Here is an 18,851-nt window from a genome sequence, read left to right on the forward strand (position 1 = left end):
AGACAGAGAAAGACTGTGTTCGAGCTGACTCAGAATGAGACGTAAATCTACGGAGACAAGAGATGCGATGCGATCCGCTGCGCTAATAAACAAACGCACGAGTAGCCTGTTGCTTGCTCACGCAAGAGGTTTGATGGTAGGCGGCCTCTCGGAAAGAACAGGTGGGTGGGGGGTGAGTGTGCACATGCGCATTTTTTAAAAAGGGACTAACAGTTGCTGGAAAAATAATCTATTATTCCTTTAAGTATTCCCATTTGAAGTTTAGACAAATCTGATGGATTCTAGCCCCATTATCATGGCATAGATAGATCATTGATAAGCGCCTAATCAGGTCAGCCTAATCATCAGGCTGATCTGCTTTTGAAGAGTTAAATAACAAGCACAAACACCTCTGACGCTGCAGTGGATTTGTCAGTATCCCACAGACAGAGCATATGACTGGCCCCGACCCATCTGTGCATCTCGGCCCCTCACACTCCAGGCAGGCAGGGAGCAAGGACAAGTGACTACCAGGAAAAGGAAGCTATTCTGAGACCTCTAAAGTTTATTCAACAGCAGGGGTAGACAATATTGACAAAGGCAAATATCACCAAAGGCAATCTAATAGCAAAGTGCTAAAATGTGTCTTTAAATGTTTGTTGAGGTATTAGTTTGAGAAAAAAAGGGAAAGAGCAGTCAAATTACCATAAAAATGCAGAGAAATTATCATCATTTTGCATATTATGAAATTTCCCCATGTGGGACAATAAAGGATTATTTTATCTTATTATTCTAAAACAACTCTTTATTTGTTATTTTGAGACAATACTATATGCAAAATATTATCAATAATCACACTTGAAGGTTATGCATTACAACTTCAAAGCAAAATATACCTGGATATAAACTACACGTATAATATTTGACGTTGCAAAAGAACAAATAAAGAGAATGTACAGGGAATATAGAGTACAGTTTTGTCTGGTCCTGATATCCCAGACCAGTTCACTTTAGAGCACAACGGTTCTTTTAACGGTGGAATGTGTCTAAGTGTTCTCTGCTATGTGAGAAACTGACCTCATCCTAACATAACTAATGTTTTCTAATAAATAAAACTGAATTCGTACCTGAATTACATTTTGTAGTACAACCAGCGTTTGCGTCGTTGTGAGACTTGGCTAAAGCTGAATTAAACAAGAAACTACCCTCTGGTTTATCCTCAGGGTTTTCTGCATTTATTTCACTCCTTTGCACCTCTACACCATATTTTAATATCTGATATACCAGATGTGCATGTTTCGTTAAAGTGTTACCATTCGAAGCAATGTAATTCTGTAAAAAGTGGCATTCAATACCACCAGTCTCCCCATAATATGTAATAAGTATTTTCCAAGGTTAATATAGTGATAATACTGATAATACCATCATTATATGCACATCACAAACCATTTTATTGTCAGGTTGTTGATAATTTGGTTGTGCTTTTCTCTTTTCAAACTCAAGCCACTTGACTCCACAATGACTCACTCAAAGCTCAAAAACAGGAAATAATTGGTCGGAGCGCATGGTTCCTAATGTATCATTGTGTACATAATCCATAGTGTGTGTGTGTTTAAAGGTAGTTGGGACATCACATTACATTATGTTCAGGTCAGCAGGTACAGAGGGGAGGGGCATGAGCATACTGTATTTATAATGGTTCAAAGAAGAACTCATTCAGAGTGTGTTGGGGACTTGACTTAGTGCTGTTTGCATCTACACATTTTACTGTACATTGGACTGGACAGGACTGAAAAATAGAAGTGACGCTGCTGGACTTAATGAGAACTAAACTGGGATTATCCAATGGGCCTAATTCTCTTATACCTACATTAGGTTTAAAATACTAAAATACTAACACTAGGAATAAAGCAGGACTAAAGCAGGACTAAACCAGGACTAAACTAGGGCTCAAGCAGGACTAAACCAGGACGAACCCAGAACTAAATTGTAGGACTAAACCTGGACGAAACTTGGACTAAAGTAGGAATAAAGTAGGACTAAACAAGGACGAAACAAGAAGTAAAGCAGGAGTAACAGCTGTTGGAGGACAGGAGTAACAGCTGTAAAAAGAGTGTCACTATTGTTATTATTATATAGTATAAGTGTTTTTTATACATTTTTTTAAATAAGTTATCTGTTTTTTATTGTTTACTTCTGTGCCTACTTTGTGTTGCAACACTGGAATTTCCCCATTGTGGGACAAATAAAGGCTTATCTTATCTTATCTTAAAGCAGAACTCTAAACCAGGACTAAACCAGGACTAAACCATTACCTGAACTAAATCAAACTGCCAGTGTAGGACATTCTTTCTAAAACACAGTCCTATCTCTCCTGTGAGAGACAGTGTGATTTGATTGATTGGCTCTACACCGTGGTCATCTTTTACTCTTTACTCTGCTCTTTCTCAAGGTGTTTCTTTTGGCCTAAGGATACAGTGGCCAGATGGTCCTTATTTACATTTATGTGTGGAACGGAGGAGCTGACAATTTCACCTTAGCCAAGAAGCTCACAAAAAATTACTTCTGCTGGTTGTACTAAAGCCTGGTGGAGCAGAATAAAGTAAAGAGGTGATCTAGAAGCTGGGTATACAGTTTTGTTTTCTTCTACAGTACCGTTACTTGAACACTAAATCCGGGCAATAAATCAAATTAATTCAATTAATTTGTTTTGTTAATAATTTATCTATTTATGCTATTTTCTTTTATTCTATTCTATTTTAAAAGTGCTGGACCTCATTTTTATTGCCTTAAAAAACTCTTTACAGCCTTCTCATGTATCGCTCACTTACCTATTACATTCCCAGCATCTTAAATATTCACCAAGATGAGTTTAAATGTGCTTCTCACAACTCTTTGAGCCCAGAGTTTTTCCATCACAGTAAAGCTAACAAACGTTAGCATCCTGCTAATATATCCTTCCTGCTTCTCTGAGAATAAAATGCTATAAATAGATGCACAAAAAGTGCTTTTACAATACATCCCTGCTGTGGCAAAACAGATATGACTTTACTGTACTTTACATGCAAGCAATCGGGTCATTTTAATTTAATTGAAACTAACAATAAGCATGCACACTCACCCACACACACACACTCGCACTCTCATGCAGCCTTACACTCAACCACATTTACTTCTGAAATGTCTTGACTGTTGTTGCATATGGTGATATTGTCTGTTCGTGTTGTTGTTGTTGTTGTTGTTGTTGTTGTTGTTGTTACTGCTTACTTGCAATCTCACAAAATCTATAACATTTTAAATAAAGGCAGTTTAAAATTTCTTACAACATATTATGAGCTTCAGTTTGAAACACCAGTAGTGCTCACTTTGATTAAACATTTTAGTTATTTTTTTGGCCTTATTACCTAGCCTTACGTTCATGTGACATCATGACGTTCTATAGGCACTTGGCGATATATTGGCCAAAATCTTCCACTTTAGCATATTGTTCCTTGTTTTAAAATTTAAACTCCCTAGAATACAACCATTAAATCCAATTTACATTCAGGTTAATGCTGCCATATATTTCTCAGTGCAGTAGTTTGTGTGTATGAAATGCTGTAGTGCAACTGAATGTGACGCTCCCGTTGCGCTCTGACCAGTCGTAATACTCATAATCTCATTTACAAACTCAAGAATAAAAGTTGATCCTCAGCACTGATCACACCAGTAACAAAACATGTTATGTATATATTAAAAGTTTATTCTGAAATACATTAGTATAAGTAATGTACAACACGAAAAAATATGGCATTTATATTAGACTTTAGTTAGGAGAGGAATACTGAATAATAACTGAATCGTTTAAAAAAAAAAGAAGCTGAAAATAAGTAGTGATCACACAGAGGATTAGGTTTCCAGTTACCACAAGATGACATCATTGTCTCCATGGAAACGCAGATAATGCGTGAGACATGGGGTCTAGTCTCTGGTCAGCTGGTCTGCACAGCTGTGTGGATTTAACTGACTAAATCTGAGACAGGAGCTGCATGGCCCCAGTGCTTCGAGCCTCTGGCCAAAGTTTATTTACTAAAGACATCTGAACTTTATCCCCACACCGCCAGTGTTTAGTCAATGTCCAGGTTTGCTCTGTTCTTCAGCCAGGTAAAACTCAACACATCTGATAAGAAAGAATGAATGCCCCTGCTATGGGAATACATTTTGAAGAATAGTCCTTTCCTTTCACCTAATTATCCTGATGTTGACTCTATGTTTAGATGGATGTATGATTCTTTCAGCAATTATTCCGTTATCTATTTGATCAACTTTACATTTAGTAATAAGTAAAAAAGTAAACTAAGTATCAACTAAAACGTTTATATTGTAAGTAAAATGCTCCAGTCTACACATGTTTTGCATAGTCAACTTCAGAGTTGGTGCAAATAATTTTCCTCAATTTTGTAATTTTTGTAATAATAGCTGCAGTAATTGCGATTGTTCTTGATTTTACTACCGTAATTGAACTAAAGCTAACCATACACTTTTGAAATAGAAAGATTGAGAACTGGCAACAACTTAAGGTACATACATTTGTGAGCAACTATAAGCTGAACCAGTTTAAATTTCTTCCTAACTTTGCTTCTTTTTCTTTTCTTCTTTAGGCGAAATCATCATCCCCAGATCTATGGATCAACGGCATGTATCTGGATTGATAAACAAAAAACTTGTGGATTAACTGTCAGGCTGTGAAAAAGCTACGCTAACAGCTGCGTCAACACTGCCTCAGCTCTGCAATCTGCCTCAACTGCACATGTTTTCAGCTCAGTGACGTTTGCTTTGTGTTTTACCTTTTTGTTAGATATCAGTCAAGGATGTTTTTAAAACATCTTTTAGACTTTCAGAAATTAGGCTGAGCATTTAATTGAAACTGAATCAACATTGCAGTTTGAAACGTAACAATTAGCACATTAGCTACAGTTGTTGTGCCGAAAACAAATGATCTCTCTTAGTTTTTCTTATCTTAGTTTTGTTTAGACTCCTTCATGTTCTAAAAAGCATTTGACTTTTGTATTAGTTACTATTTCACATTTATTTATGCTTCTCCATTCAAACACTGATAAGAAAAGGATATTTAAACTGCAATCTGTTACATTTCCCAAACCGTTCAGCCCATTTATTTGCAGCGTCAAAACATTCTAAGGCCAACTTTTTCGTTGTGCATTTGCGACCGCTTTGCCGCTACTATGTATGGAAGTTCTCGGTCTGTGTCCAAACTCGATGTAGTTGGGTCCAACGGTAATGGCTCCGTCTCTGGGGGGAGTCCTGGTCGATCTCCGCGCCTTCCCCGCTCTCCCCGCCAGGCCCATCGGCGAAGCAGTGGGAACATGTCGGCAAGCGGACTCACCGGCTCCGGCAAAACCCTGTCTATGGAGAATATACAGTCTATGAACGCTGCGTACGCAACCGGTGGGCACATGTATTTCACCGATTCTGCAGAAGACACGGTGGTGGATCTGGGGAGCTTGAGCAGTGGGCTTAATCCTTCCCTCCCGAAAAGCACCATGACGCTGGGTCGAGCAGGAGCCAGGGTGCCATACGGGGTGAGGGCGGCCGTGATGGGCAGCAGTCCCAATATAAACAGTGGCGGAGGAGGAGGGGGAGGAGCGCTTGTGCCTATCGATGCAATCGCATTTGGGGCGGATCTTCAGAGCCAGCCCCCCCAGTCCTCCACTGTGCCACACTCCATGAGACAGGTGGGTCAGTGCATTTCAGAAGTCATGATTCACTTTTCTGTCACTGTTTACATTCAGCGAGAGCTTGGAGTGCGCCAAACAACCAAACTATTGGTCTTTACCCCAAAACCTCTCGGAGCGCTCTTGTCCCAGTCTACAACAGGTCAAAGGTTTAGGAGCGAGCAAGGCCTGAGAGACATTCAGGGACGTCTAGTAAATTAGCATTAGCACCATACATATAACCACATTAGCACGTGGGGTTTTGTTCCGGTCTGCGTTAAAGTGAACGTAAAAACTACCGAAGCTTCAATGTGGCTATTTGTGTTGTGGAGAGCAATAAACTTAAAGGCGTAATGGACGATTTTTCGGCGATTTGAGCACTCAGGTTGAAGTGCACATGTGCACTCCCCCGTGCGGACTGATACAACACACACGTGCGTTTGTTTATTAGCGCGACGGATCGCATCGCATCACTCGTCTCCCGTAGATTTCTGTCTTCTTCTGAGTCAGCTTGAACAGTCTTTCTCCGTCTTCATTTTGTCCCGTACACTGAGGGAACTATATTATGATAGATCAATGCGCTTAGACACGCGGAAACTGCTGCTATCATGGGGACGAGCCTGCAGGTGAGCGGTAGGTGCGTTTTATGATTGATACGTGGCAGGACTAATCGGCACTCCACGCCACGAGGAAATGAGACTCAGATTTGGGCCAAAAAAATCGTCCATTACGCCTTTAACAGCAGATCCTCATGTCTTAAACGCCAATGCTCAATGTAAATGAGATGCCGCTTATCTACATTTGACAAACGTGTGGTTATATGTTTGAAAGTTGTTTTTATTAGCAATTATTTTATTAGCAAAGTTTTAGTGATAATACCAAATTACAAGACGCTCCTGAACATTTGTCAGGCCTCATTCGGAGCTAATCAGTTCTTTGACATGTTGTAGACTGGGACAAGAGTGCTCTGCATTTGTTTCATGCACTTCTCTGCATGGTACCACTTAACAAAGCATGAACAAACACTTCATAATTAACACATTTTAAAGTTTATTAAGCATGATTCGGGTTAGCATTTAATTAAGCTTAAGGTTAGATGTGAGTATTAGTTACGTAGTTACTAAGCCTAAATCATTTTTAAAAAACTATCTTTGTTCATGGCAGGAATAAGTGTTTTTATACAGTGTTACCCTCTTCACACTGTGCATGCAAATGTAGTTTGTCTTTTTGTTCCAGGATTTGTTCAATGAGTGCCCACAAACATATTTAATTTGTTTGACTGCATACCTTCTTTTTATTGAACATATTATTTGAACTTAAGTATTCTTTAAAGAAAAGGACTAACAAATTAATCTAACATATGCTGTGTATGTATTAATTTAAGTAATCTTCTATACTATTACAGTGAAAAGTGACGCAACATGAAACCCCCATGTGTCCGCATGTCTTTTTAAAGGCCTGAATGATACATAATATTCTAGTTCTTAAACTGCATCCATCTTATCATTGAGGAGTTGAGTTTTTCTGAAGTCGTCTAAATAAAATAAGAGCCTCGTGGTACACATGACACAGGCCTGCCCTCCCACTGTCTCTGCAGCATTAGTCATGAACGTTCAGCTTCTTTACTACACAAATACACAAATGTTAATTAGACGATTAGACAATGGAAATGAAAACCCACCCCCTCGAGTCGCACCTGTCGAATAATGTCCATAATATCACCCACGACACATGACAGTATTTTAAGCACATATCTTCAAAATGCTAAAAGAGAGAGACTTACATTGGCAGGCCCTGAATCTTGAGACTTCGAGATTTCAAATTATTTTTTCAAATGTGTTTCTATTAGCTTAGATTGTAGTTAAAACTTCTACAAACATGTTCTGGATTCTAGTGGAAAGCACTCTGTCGTTCTATCACAGTTCACTGAAATTGTTGCATTGATCAAACTGAAAAACATTTTGTTGACATTAATGGTGTCAACAAAATAATAACGGTTTATTGGTGATTGTTTTACTTCCAGGTCAGAGACGGAGCCATGACTGACCTTCAGACGCAGCTCAGAGAAGTGTTGAGAGAAAATGAACTTCTCCGTCGAGATGTAAGGAAGTTTGATGTTCAAATTATTCACGTTATAAGTTGCCTTTTGGTCTGTTATTTTTGTATGTCGAAATGTCTGATAGAGGCAAATTTAGCTGCCAATTTAATGCATATTTCAATTTTTTTCATCATTTTTATATTTGAATATTTGTGACCATAAAACATTTCACAGTTCAACAGTACATTTTCTGTTGCCTTCCATCTCATTTTAAAATGATCATCTCCAACAATGTTCCCTCTAATTCTTCATGTGTCAGAGAAAACACACATCCTGAGCGGTCCCTCGGACCACTGTGAGCAACATCAGACGTGCACACTGTGGTCAGGCCAGTAAGTTACATACTTGATTAAAATAATCAAATTGCAGCAGTAATTTCTGTTTTTTTTTTTGCTTTTAATTAAGTGATTTAATCCACTTACAGTGAAAAAGACCCAAATCTTGTTCATGACCTGTGTAGCAGGCCCAATAGAGAGCACTCACGTGACGTCACACGGCCGCCCCCCACACTCCCCCAGGCTCCTCCAGCCTCTTGGCCGTCATCAGTGCGTGTCCCCCTATACAATCCCATTCTAAACCGCAGTCTGTCTGCTTCGATTTACGACGAAACACGGTTCAAAGAGGCCCAAAACTTCATTAATGATATCACACTCTATTATCACAATAGTGAAGGTTGATGTGGCAGTTGATGCAGCAACCGGGAAAATAAAGAAGATAAAGTTCTATCCGATACCGAGAAACCCGGAAATAAGAGCGCGATGGGCATAGACTTTTATATATATATAGAGAGAGAGATCTATAGATATATCTGTTCTGCGCACGCTGTAGAATTAACTTCAGTTTGATTTAGGCTCAAAGTAGATCTGAAGTTAATCTGAAGTTTTATCGGTTGTCACTCACTCGCGCGCGGACGGAGCGGCTCCATAACATACAGTAATATTTACTCTTGGGAGTGTTATTCCTTGCATATCTATTTATTATCCGAATCAGAATCAGAAAGGGTTTGCCATTGTCAATGAACATAATTCACAAAACATAGGAACTTGTCTTGGTGATTCGGTGCAACTTAAAACAATGAACAATGAATAAATCAAAAGAGAAACAATTCTCAGTTGGCCATAGTTGTGGCATACACTGCGCATACTGCCCCGTATCACCACTCTGCAGCGGCCGCTCGCCTCGGCGCGACCCGCTGCTCTTTGGGACAGGGGCGATCTCACATGAGGCCATGCAGATACACCTGATCCTGCAGCATTTGACCCGCGGGGTCCCACAGGTCTCAAGTCACAGCTAAGACAGGGACCGACGGGGGCTGGCGCCGCTGCTCGCCTCCTCTACAGCTCGGCTCACACTGGCCCATCAGCCTATCCGAAAAAACCCTGTATGCCAGTTCACACTTTTCTGTCACTCACTGAATCACATATTTTTTAATGTGTTTAATTTATTTTCATTTTCAGGTTGGATTTTTATTTTGTGTGCAGTGACGTTTTTTTTGTGCGCTGACACCTTTGGAGCAGCGTGCAATTGCGCATGCGCGCAGCTTAGAGGGAACAGTGATCTCCAACCAATCTACTTTTTTGCACCTAATGGAATATGGATTGTAGCCTTTTATGATTTCTTTCTTTGCAGCTGGAGGCGAAGGAGTCCAAGCTCAGTTCCTCAATGAACTCCATCAAAACGTTCTGGAGCCCGGAGCTGAAGAAGGAGCGAGCGCTGCGGAAGGACGAGGGCACAAAGATCTCTGTATGGAAAGAGCAGTATAGAGTGGTGCAGGACGAGAGCCAGGTAGGCCAGAACACATGCAGTGTATTGTTAACGTGGATGCAACCATATCCAAATTGATAGTATTAGCCCTACTCTACAATATTTTGCATCATATCGTGTAGAATCTGCCCTCACAATCCTGTAAGACAAACTAAACTATCACATATTATGTAAGGGCTATACAATAAAATGTTCAGTGTCAGATTTTTCAGAGGGCCGTTATCTCTGGCCCAGATATTTGCAGTACTGTTTTTGATTTTTGTGAAAAATGTAATACAAAAGGCTTTACCAACATTGCTCGGCAAAATGACCAGTCCAGTACTGAACCAGAATTAAACCAGGACTAGACTAGAACCAATGGTGTCCGAACTAAAATTCAAGAACCAAATCAAGTCTTAAGTCAGAAGGACTGAACCAGGACCAAATCAGAATTAAACCAGGACAAAACCATGACCAAACCAGGATAAAAAGGTGGTATGGACGATTTTTTTCAGCAAATTTTTGGGATAAATCATTTGTCCTGCCACGTATCAATCATAAAACGCACCTACCGCTCCCCTGCAGCCGCGTCAGACTCGTCCCCACGTTTCCGCGTGCCTAAGCGCATGGATCTATCATAATATAGTTCCCTCAGTGTACGGGGCAAAATGAAGACGGAGAAAGACAGTTCGAGCTGACGCAGAAGTGGACAGAAATCTACGGGAGACGAGCGATGCGATGCGCTCCGTTGCACTAATAAACAAACACACGTGTGTGTTGTATCGGTCCGCACGGGGGCACGGGGTTCTCAAAATCGCCGAAAAATCGTCCATACCGCCTTTAAGCTAAACCATCACTATAACAGAATTAAACAAGGTCCAAACCAGGGCCAAACCAGGTATAAAGCATAATTAAACTAAGACTAAACCGGGACTAAAACCCAGAATTAAACCAGGCCTAAACCAGGACAAAACCTGTAAACAAGAGAATATTGAGCAGTATTGAGCTAAAAAGATTTCATTAACAGAGCCAGCAGAGTTTGAAAGCAAATTTGAATCGAACTCGAGGTTCAGTCATGTCCAATCATCAATAATTAGCTTGGAGTTTTGTACTGAGAAGTCTAAAGTAGGCATGAGACATTAGGTGGTTAGGTGGTAGGTTATATTATAATTTTGTGGCACGATTATCATGACCAAAATAATCAGAATCAGAATCAATATAAAATAATTGCAATTAACAAGAATATAATGACAATGATGAAGGTTTAAAAGTTGACTTATGAAGACAATAATTTCTCCTCTTAAATAAGTTATGTGTTCTAACAACAATTATAGCATTGCACTTACATTGTACTTATACATTGTGCTATAAGTAAAAACACCAATGGTCTTGAGGGGAAAGGTGATACATTTTTTGCCCAGCATGAGCAGCAGTTTTTCATATTGTCATTTTTGTCCCTGTTCTTTTACACCGACTGTCTCTGAGCTGAAGCGGGCGTCTGGTGAGGGACTCCCAGTTGTCAGTGAGTTCACAAAGCCATCTGGAGGAGAAGGATGCTCAGCTTCTCTGGCACCTGACTGGAATATTATACAGGGATATAAGCGCACAAACTCATACGCACTCTATTCATCTATGAGTGACCCATTTAACATTTGTGTGTCGGACTCTGAAATGAGTAGTGCGTCGTCGTAAGGAAAAGTACAAATAGTGAACTGTTTTTAGTTCTTGTTTAGCCATTGTTCACACATTTAAAAGCAAACATCAGAATCAGAATCAGAAAGGGTTTTTTGGGAGAATTCACAAACATAGGAACTTGTCTTAAAAACATGCACTGAAAAACACAATACAGCTTTGAATATGTATGATATGCAAGAATAAACCAGGTCTTCACCAAGGACTAAAACAGGACCAAGACGAGACTAAATCAAGACTAAACCAGGTCTTCACTCGGGACAGAACCAGGACTAAACCACAACTAAACTAGGCCTTAACTAGGGACAGAACCAGGACTAAAGCAAGATTAAACCAGGCCTTCACTAGGGACAGAACCAGGACTAAAGCAAGATGAAACCAGGCCTTCACTAGGGACAGAACCAGGATTAAAGCAAGACTGAACCAGGCCTTCACTAGGGACAGAACCAGGACTAAAGCATGACTAAATCAGGCCTTCACTAGGGACAGCACCAGGACTAATGCAAGATGAAACCAGGCCTTCACTGGGGACAGAACCAGGACTAAACCACAACTAAACTAGGCCTTAACAAGGGACAGAACCAGGACTAAAGCAAGACTGAACCAGGCCTTCACTAGGGACAGAACCAGGACTAAAGCAAGATGAAACCAGGCCTTCATTAGGGACAGAACCAGGATTAAAGCAAGACTGAACCAGGCCTTCACTAGGGACAGAATCAGGACTAAAGCAAGACTGAACCAGGCCTTCACTAGGGACAGAACCAGGACTAAAGCATGACTAAATCAGGCCTTCACTAGGGACAGAACCAGGACTAAAGCATGACTAAATCAGGCCTTCACTAGGGACAGCACCAGGACTAATGCAAGATGAAATCAGGCCTTCACTGGGGACAGAACCAGGACTAAAGCATGACTAAATCAGGCCTTCACTAGAGACAGAACCAGGACTAATGCTAGATGAAACCAGGCCTTCACTGGGGACAGAACCAGGATTAAAGCAAGACTGAACCAGGCCTTCCCTAGGGACAGAACCAGGACTAATGCTAGATGAAACCAGGCCTTCACTAGGGACAGAACCAGGACTAAAGCATGACTAAATCAGGCCTTCACTAGAGACAGAACCAGGACTAATGCTAGATGAAACCAGGCCTTCCCTAGGGACAGAACCAGGACTAAAGCATGACTAAATCAGGCCTTCACTAGAGACAGAACCAGGACTAATGCTAGATGAAACCAGGCCTTCCCTAGGGACAGAACCAGGACTAAAGCATGACTAAATCAGGCCTTCACTTTGGACAGAACCAGGACTAAAGCCAGACTGAACCAGGCCTTCACTAGAGACAGAACCAGGACTAAAGCATGACTAAATCAGGCCTTCACTTGGGACAAAACCAGGACTAAAGCAAGACTGAACCAGGCCTTCCCTAGGGACAGAACCAGGACTAAAGCATGACTAAATCAGGCCTTCACTTGGGACAGAACCAGGATTAATACAAGATTAAATCAGGCCTTCCCTAGGGACAGAACCAGGACTAAAGCATGATTAAATCAGGCCTTCACTTGGGACAGAACCAGGATTAAAGCAAGACTGAACCAGGCCTTCACTAGGGACAGAACCAGGACTAAAGCATGACTAAATCAGGCCTTCACTAGGGACAGAACCAGGATTAATACAAGATTAAATCAGGCCTTCACCAGAGACAGAAGCAGGACTAAAGCTAGACTGAACCAGACCTTCACTAGAGACAGAACCAGGACTAAAGCATGACTAAACCAGGCCTTCACTAGAGACAGAACCAGGATTACATACAGACTGAACCAGGCCTTCTCTAGGCACAGAACCAGGACTAAAACAAGACTGAACTAGATTGTTGAAGAACAAAACCTTGAATCAAAAAACAGAAATATAGGTGTAGGGTATCATACTCGTTTCCTGCTCACACATTTGTACCAAGATGTAACGTATATTCTCTGGGACTAGCCATTACATTGTGGACAACACTTGTAGCATTTTAGGTAGTTAATGTTCATATTTATATTTAAAAGGGCACCATCTGAAGCTTGTTCAGCAAAACATTAATACCTACCCAGTCTCATTCTCTGAAGGGGAGTACACGATTCATTGACCGACAATCTATTTAGATCAATACAAAGGCTCTATAAATCAGGATGATTTTGTGTGGTTTAATAAACAAAGATATAAAAGCAATTAATTACACATTTGGTTACACAGGCTGTGCCTGGGCTCAACTTGGTTAAAGGAAATGCCGGTATTAAGAATTAAGTTTTGATTGATTTTGGAGGATAATTCAAGGGAACCTGACTTTAATGCCACTCTGCAAATTCTGCAAATATAAGCCACTCTCAGTTCTCACATGTCCATGGAAGGCTCGGATTTGGATCAAGGCCTTCTCAAGTCTCTGCGTCCTTGGAGCTGTCCGTGGCGCTGATCTTTGAGCAGGTTTAGCATTCGAAGAGTTTGATGAGTCCAAGGACCGTTGAATTGTGCATTGTTTGATGGAGATGTTCGCTCACGTTCTCTGGTGAAAGCCGAGTTTGGAAAACAATGCAGCCTCCCTGGTTGGGGAGGGGCCCCTGCAGGGGTCCACGAATCGGTGTGTCGTGGCAGATCGCGTGCAGAAGGGAAGAGAGAGGGAGCAGAGCTGAGTCTGCTCTTTTATTGACCTGGGAGGAGTGGTCTAGAGAGGGAGTGACTTTAACTATTGATCAACCTATTCTCAGTTTGGACAAATTTAACTCAAACCAGCAAAAATGACATGTAACCATAATAAAATACACAACATTGTCAATGATGCACACATCAATAGCAGGTGATGAGAAAGTACATTAAGTACGACATGAACACATTTCAAACTAGTTCTTGTGGCAAACTAAACTAAAACATGATTCAGTTACAAGTTTAGATCACACAGTAAGCATTAAGTCAGTTTAGATGTGGAATACAGTAATTAAGGACTTGAGAAACGTTCCTTCCTTCCCTTATCAGAGGTTGTTGACTCACTGTTGTTGAAGGGCAGTGAGGACAGCGTCCTGGTCCTTGGGGGGGTCAGAAGAGATGACATTCCTTTACACCCAACACTATGCTTTGCTCTTTGCAACAGGGAGTTGAGTTTTGAAAAGGTACTGTCTTTCAAATGTCTTTTGGGGACATATGGGTCCCCTACATAGGTCTGTATAAGAATCTTTATTAAAATGTTAAAACCTAATCGAACTAAATTATTTGCATTTTGTTTGTTTATAAGGCTCTAGTTGGCATTTTGTCTGATTATTTGTTTGTTGCACATCAAATTAGGAATTCACCTGTGTTTGTTTATTGTTTATTTTGTGTTATGTTTTAACAGGGTACCTATGAAAAAGAGACATTTTCTCATTGAGTTTTCCCTGTATAAATAAATAAAATGACAAAACTGGATTTTTGGCTCTCAATGGCAACGAAATACAAAGGATTCACTTGAAGCCCTACTTTTAAGACATTTGAATTCCCCATCATTATTAGCCTCTCACGCTGCATCTTTTCCGGGTATAGTGTTTAAACATGCCCCGACTGGCAACTTTTCTTTTTGCTCTTACTCATCCCTTCTCTGCTGTTTCTGCTATTGCACGGTGAGTCAGCGTTCACTCTCTTCTCCTTCTCCCCCCTTTGTCTCGGCCTCATCTTCAGTGTTAGAAATGTAATTAAGTTTTCTCCCAGTGGTTTGGTCTTTGCTGGAAACATTCTCCTCTTACCTTCCCTCTTACTCGCTCTTTCTCTGTCAATCTATCACCCCTTTCTCTCTCTCTTTTCCTTCCTCTCACTTGCCGCTCTCTTTCCTTCCTTCTTTCTCATTCTGTGTGTCATCTCTCTTATCCTAATCCCTCCCTCCTCTCTCTTCTTTTCTCTCTGTCTCTCGCTACACCTCCACCACTATACTCTACGCTCTATTCACACATTCAGATTCAAATTGAGCCTGAACTGGGATTAGATTAAGAACTAACAACTAAATCTGGAATAGACCAAGGCTTTGTTCACTCTTTCACGTAAACCACACCTTAATTAGAATTAAAGTGGGACTAAATAGGAACTAATCCTGGAATTGAAGAGGACCAAACAATGTCTACATCTGTACTAAACTCTGCTAAAACCAGGACCCAACAAGTGTGAACACACCCCAATTCTACAATAGGGCTAGACTAGTGTTAAGATAATACATCAACTATAAAGCATTCCATACCATTTGAACAAGTATGACATGAACTGTTCAGCTCTATGTAAACAATCCAAACGTCATGTTCGTATTTATGCCTATTCTATGTGGTTGTGTCTCACATAATACTATATTATACATTTTATTTGGTGCGAGATTGTTTAGTAAATCATTGTTTGGAGGATATTGAACTGGGGCTGGATGTCGTTAGTCCATTAGTCAATTAAATCAGTCGATGGTGTCGAGCAAACTTTGAATTAGTCTATTGCATTTGGCTCCAAGGAGCTGTGGTGCCATTTGGGTGAAATCATAGAGATACTAACGAGTTTTCAGAATAGTTACCAGTGCGACGCAGCATTGTCGACCAAGGATTTCTTTATTTGACTGCAGCCCTAAAAGGAACCCCTAAACAAATCATTTGTGATTGGTGTAGTCATATTTTGCAATTGTTTCTAATGGAAAGATTAAGTTATGTTCTTAGAGCAAGGCTTTAAAGGAATAATAGAGGATTTCTCATAGAGTTGAGAAATGAAGCCTGCTTAAGTTCACCTGAAAGACCTAACTTAAATCTGCGTCGGCCTCCATGGAAGCCATGGCCATGGACGCCCGCTTGAGTACGATGATGGAGCTGGGGAGAGGGGTCCTCTCCCCAGCTCCATCATCGCACTCAAGCGGGCGTCCACCTGTCCGTCTGAGAGAGTCAGATCCCCCCTTCACCATGGACTCTTTCCAGGTTTCTGCTTTTATCCCAAAGAGGTTTTGCAGTTTTTTCCGGCCAAGAAGGTAGGCGTAGGACAGGGGACGTCTACGTCATCGCCCTCTCACCTGCTCCTCATCCCCAATCAACGCTCTCAAGTCGCTCCTCCCCGCTCCTCCCCGCTCCAATCAGCACCCAGGCGGTCGCATTTAAGCCCTCAGGCAGATGGCTCGGCCGTTTTAAACCGTACTGCGACCCACCACTTCCCCTCCTCCTCCTCTGCATTCCCCTCATCCTCTACCTTCTCTCCACATCTACCACCACCAGTTTCCAGGCTCCGGGTGGAAGGTATCTAATTCAATCAGATCATGGAGTGCCCATGATCGTTACGCCTTCCACCGGGGTCTGAGCGCCAAATAAACTTTGCAATAAAGTTCTAAAACATCTTTTCTGCTTTCTGTGTCTGAGTCTCTCCAGGGTGAACTCCCTTAAAAAAAAAAAAAAAAGCGCTTTTGCACACTCACCACACTCACCCCCCACCCTCCTGTTGTTTCCAAGACGCCGCCTACTATCAAACCTCGTGCAACAGCCCCGCTGCTACACGTACGTTTGTTTATTAGCGTGACGGATCGCATCTCTTGTCTCCACATATTTCCGTTTCTTCTGAGCCAGCTCGAACACAGTTTCACTGTCGTCATTTTGTACTGTACACTGAAGGAACTGTACACTGAAGGAACGGTAAATGTTTCCATTTTGTTTAAAGACTATCCTATATCCCAGGGGTGCCCAATACGTCGATTGCGATCGACCAGTCGATCAGATTGTTTTCCTCCTCCCTCTTTCCATCTTGACCTGTGGAGCAGCCTGGCCACAGGGTTTATGGTCTTAGTTTGTGGTCTTAGTTTGTTAGATCATTTTTATTGTACAATAGAACCGTTTGCTAGTCAAATTTCTAAGTAAGACTACATACATTTATGCAATTACCTATATTTACATTTACCATAATAAAATAATCAATAAATAACAATGGATCTCTGTTAAGCCATTGATTCTGTCTTGCAATAGTTAAGCGACAGTGACCAGACCAGGTTTAAAACTTTAATCTTTATCTTTTAGTTAAGGGGTAAAGCTAATACTTACATCTAAAGCTAATCTACTTTGTTATAGTAGTGAGTGAAGTCAGACTATAAACAAGGAGTCTGTATATGTTAACAAATATTGTTCCTATTGAGGCAAATATTTGACACTGTTGGTCTGTAATAGTTTGTGTTTTTTTTTTTCGTTCGAGTTGGGCATTTTAAACAAAGTGGGTCCAGTGCTTTTGATCACAGCAGGTGCACACATTGTTGAGAGAGAAAGGAGAAGCAGAGGAGTGGAAGTGAGGCAGGAATGTGCAACACTTTTTGTATTTCTAAATCTGAGGGTAGGTCAAGACTTATTGTAGGTAGTATGGTTGTCAGTGTGTTAGTTTGTTTTGATTGTTACCAAGAAATGATATATATACACTAAATAAATTCTGGAAGGGTCAAATTAAATGAAAAAAGGGAATATTTCTTAATTTTTCAGTGGTAGGCGGTCAATCAATGTGAAAATAACTCTTATGTCATTCATTCCTTTTCCAGTCACTGTAATTTATAAGTTTCCTGTGTTAGTTGCCATTCATTTCCCTTGCATTTCTAGACAATGTGGGTATTGTACAGTTTTCTCGATATAATAGTGATGATAGTTGCGGATATAATTTATGTACTGTAAAGGAGGGGCTATTTTTACCGATCTCCAGTTTGAGAACATTTCCTCAAGCCAAGGGCCAATGTCCGAAACCTCACTGCATTTCCTTTATGCTGCGAATGAGGGATTACATTCATTTGTTTCTAAGAATAGGGTATACTCAGGGACAGTGTATATGAATAAATGTTTCTGTAAATGTACCAGAGTTAGCCAGAGAGGTGATTTTTCACCTGTGGTCCCTGGACTGATGATAAAATGGTCAACCTAAAACCACAACAATAAGTTCCTGTAGACGCACACTTCAAATAAACGGTTGTAGTTGGATTATCAAATACCTTGATGGAGAAGGGAACAGCACATAGAAGGGGCTGGCTTCTGTCCTGTCTCTACTGTTACGTATATCTTCATCATTTGCTGTAGTTTGTGCCTGGTACTGAAAGACACAAGCTCAACAATAACAGGTCTGTCAGTGTGTTTCTTGGTTTGGTGCTGTAATCACTCTGCTACTGTACTCTGATAAGAATAAGCTGACATCAGAACCAGCATGTGACCCAAGAAAGAGAGAGCAAGAAAAAAAAACATAAAGAGGGAATATGATTCAGCCCTTTCTAATTATCTATGATATTCTTGGGTCTTTTTAATGCTAATTAGGCCTGTCAAGATAACAAATTGCTAAGTGCGACAGAATGTCTTAAACCTAGACATATTATAGTTGATTCTGTGTATTTGCTTTCAATACTACAAAATAGTCATAGTTTATAGCGAGTTGTCTTTTTCTCGCTAGTTGTTTGGTTGATGTGTGTAAATACATGAAATATGGGGGACTGATGACAACAACTCCTCTAATGTGTAGAGAACAGAAAGCCTGCTTCAGCATCAGGACTGTATTTAGGCAAAAAAAAAAAAAATTGTGTGTTTCCGGTAACATTGAAAAAAAAATCCAGGTATTTTTAAAATATATTTTAAAATCCTCGCACAGGTTTTGCAGACAGTTTTAT

The 18,851-nt window shown here is 40.6% G+C and overlaps 1 protein-coding gene across 9 annotated transcripts in view; it reads left to right on the forward strand.

Moving 5' to 3' along the window:
- Window positions 1–5,009: 5,009 nt before the first annotated feature.
- LOC140366986 (ELKS/Rab6-interacting/CAST family member 1-like) overlaps window positions 5,010–18,851 on the forward strand; it is a 226,652-nt gene continuing 212,810 nt past the window's right edge. For 2 of the 9 annotated variants that reach the window (XM_072453253.1, XM_072453254.1), the window contains exons 1-3: window positions 5,012–5,711; window positions 7,714–7,791; window positions 9,418–9,573. In XM_072453253.1, coding sequence (XP_072309354.1) covers window positions 5,202–5,711; window positions 7,714–7,791; window positions 9,418–9,573 — 744 coding nt within the window. In that variant the 5' untranslated portion in view covers window positions 5,012–5,201. Of the gene's footprint in view, window positions 5,712–7,713; window positions 7,792–9,417; window positions 9,574–18,851 lie in introns of all 9 variants that reach the window. The other 7 variants (XM_072453256.1, XM_072453260.1, XM_072453258.1 and 4 more) reach the window with 5 other exon arrangements.

This window comes from Eucyclogobius newberryi, unplaced genomic scaffold, assembly GCF_026437365.1.
Source record: "Eucyclogobius newberryi isolate DKJ021-1_F unplaced genomic scaffold, fEucNew1.0.hap1 SCAF_2, whole genome shotgun sequence".
NCBI lineage: Eukaryota > Metazoa > Chordata > Actinopteri > Gobiiformes > Gobiidae > Eucyclogobius > Eucyclogobius newberryi.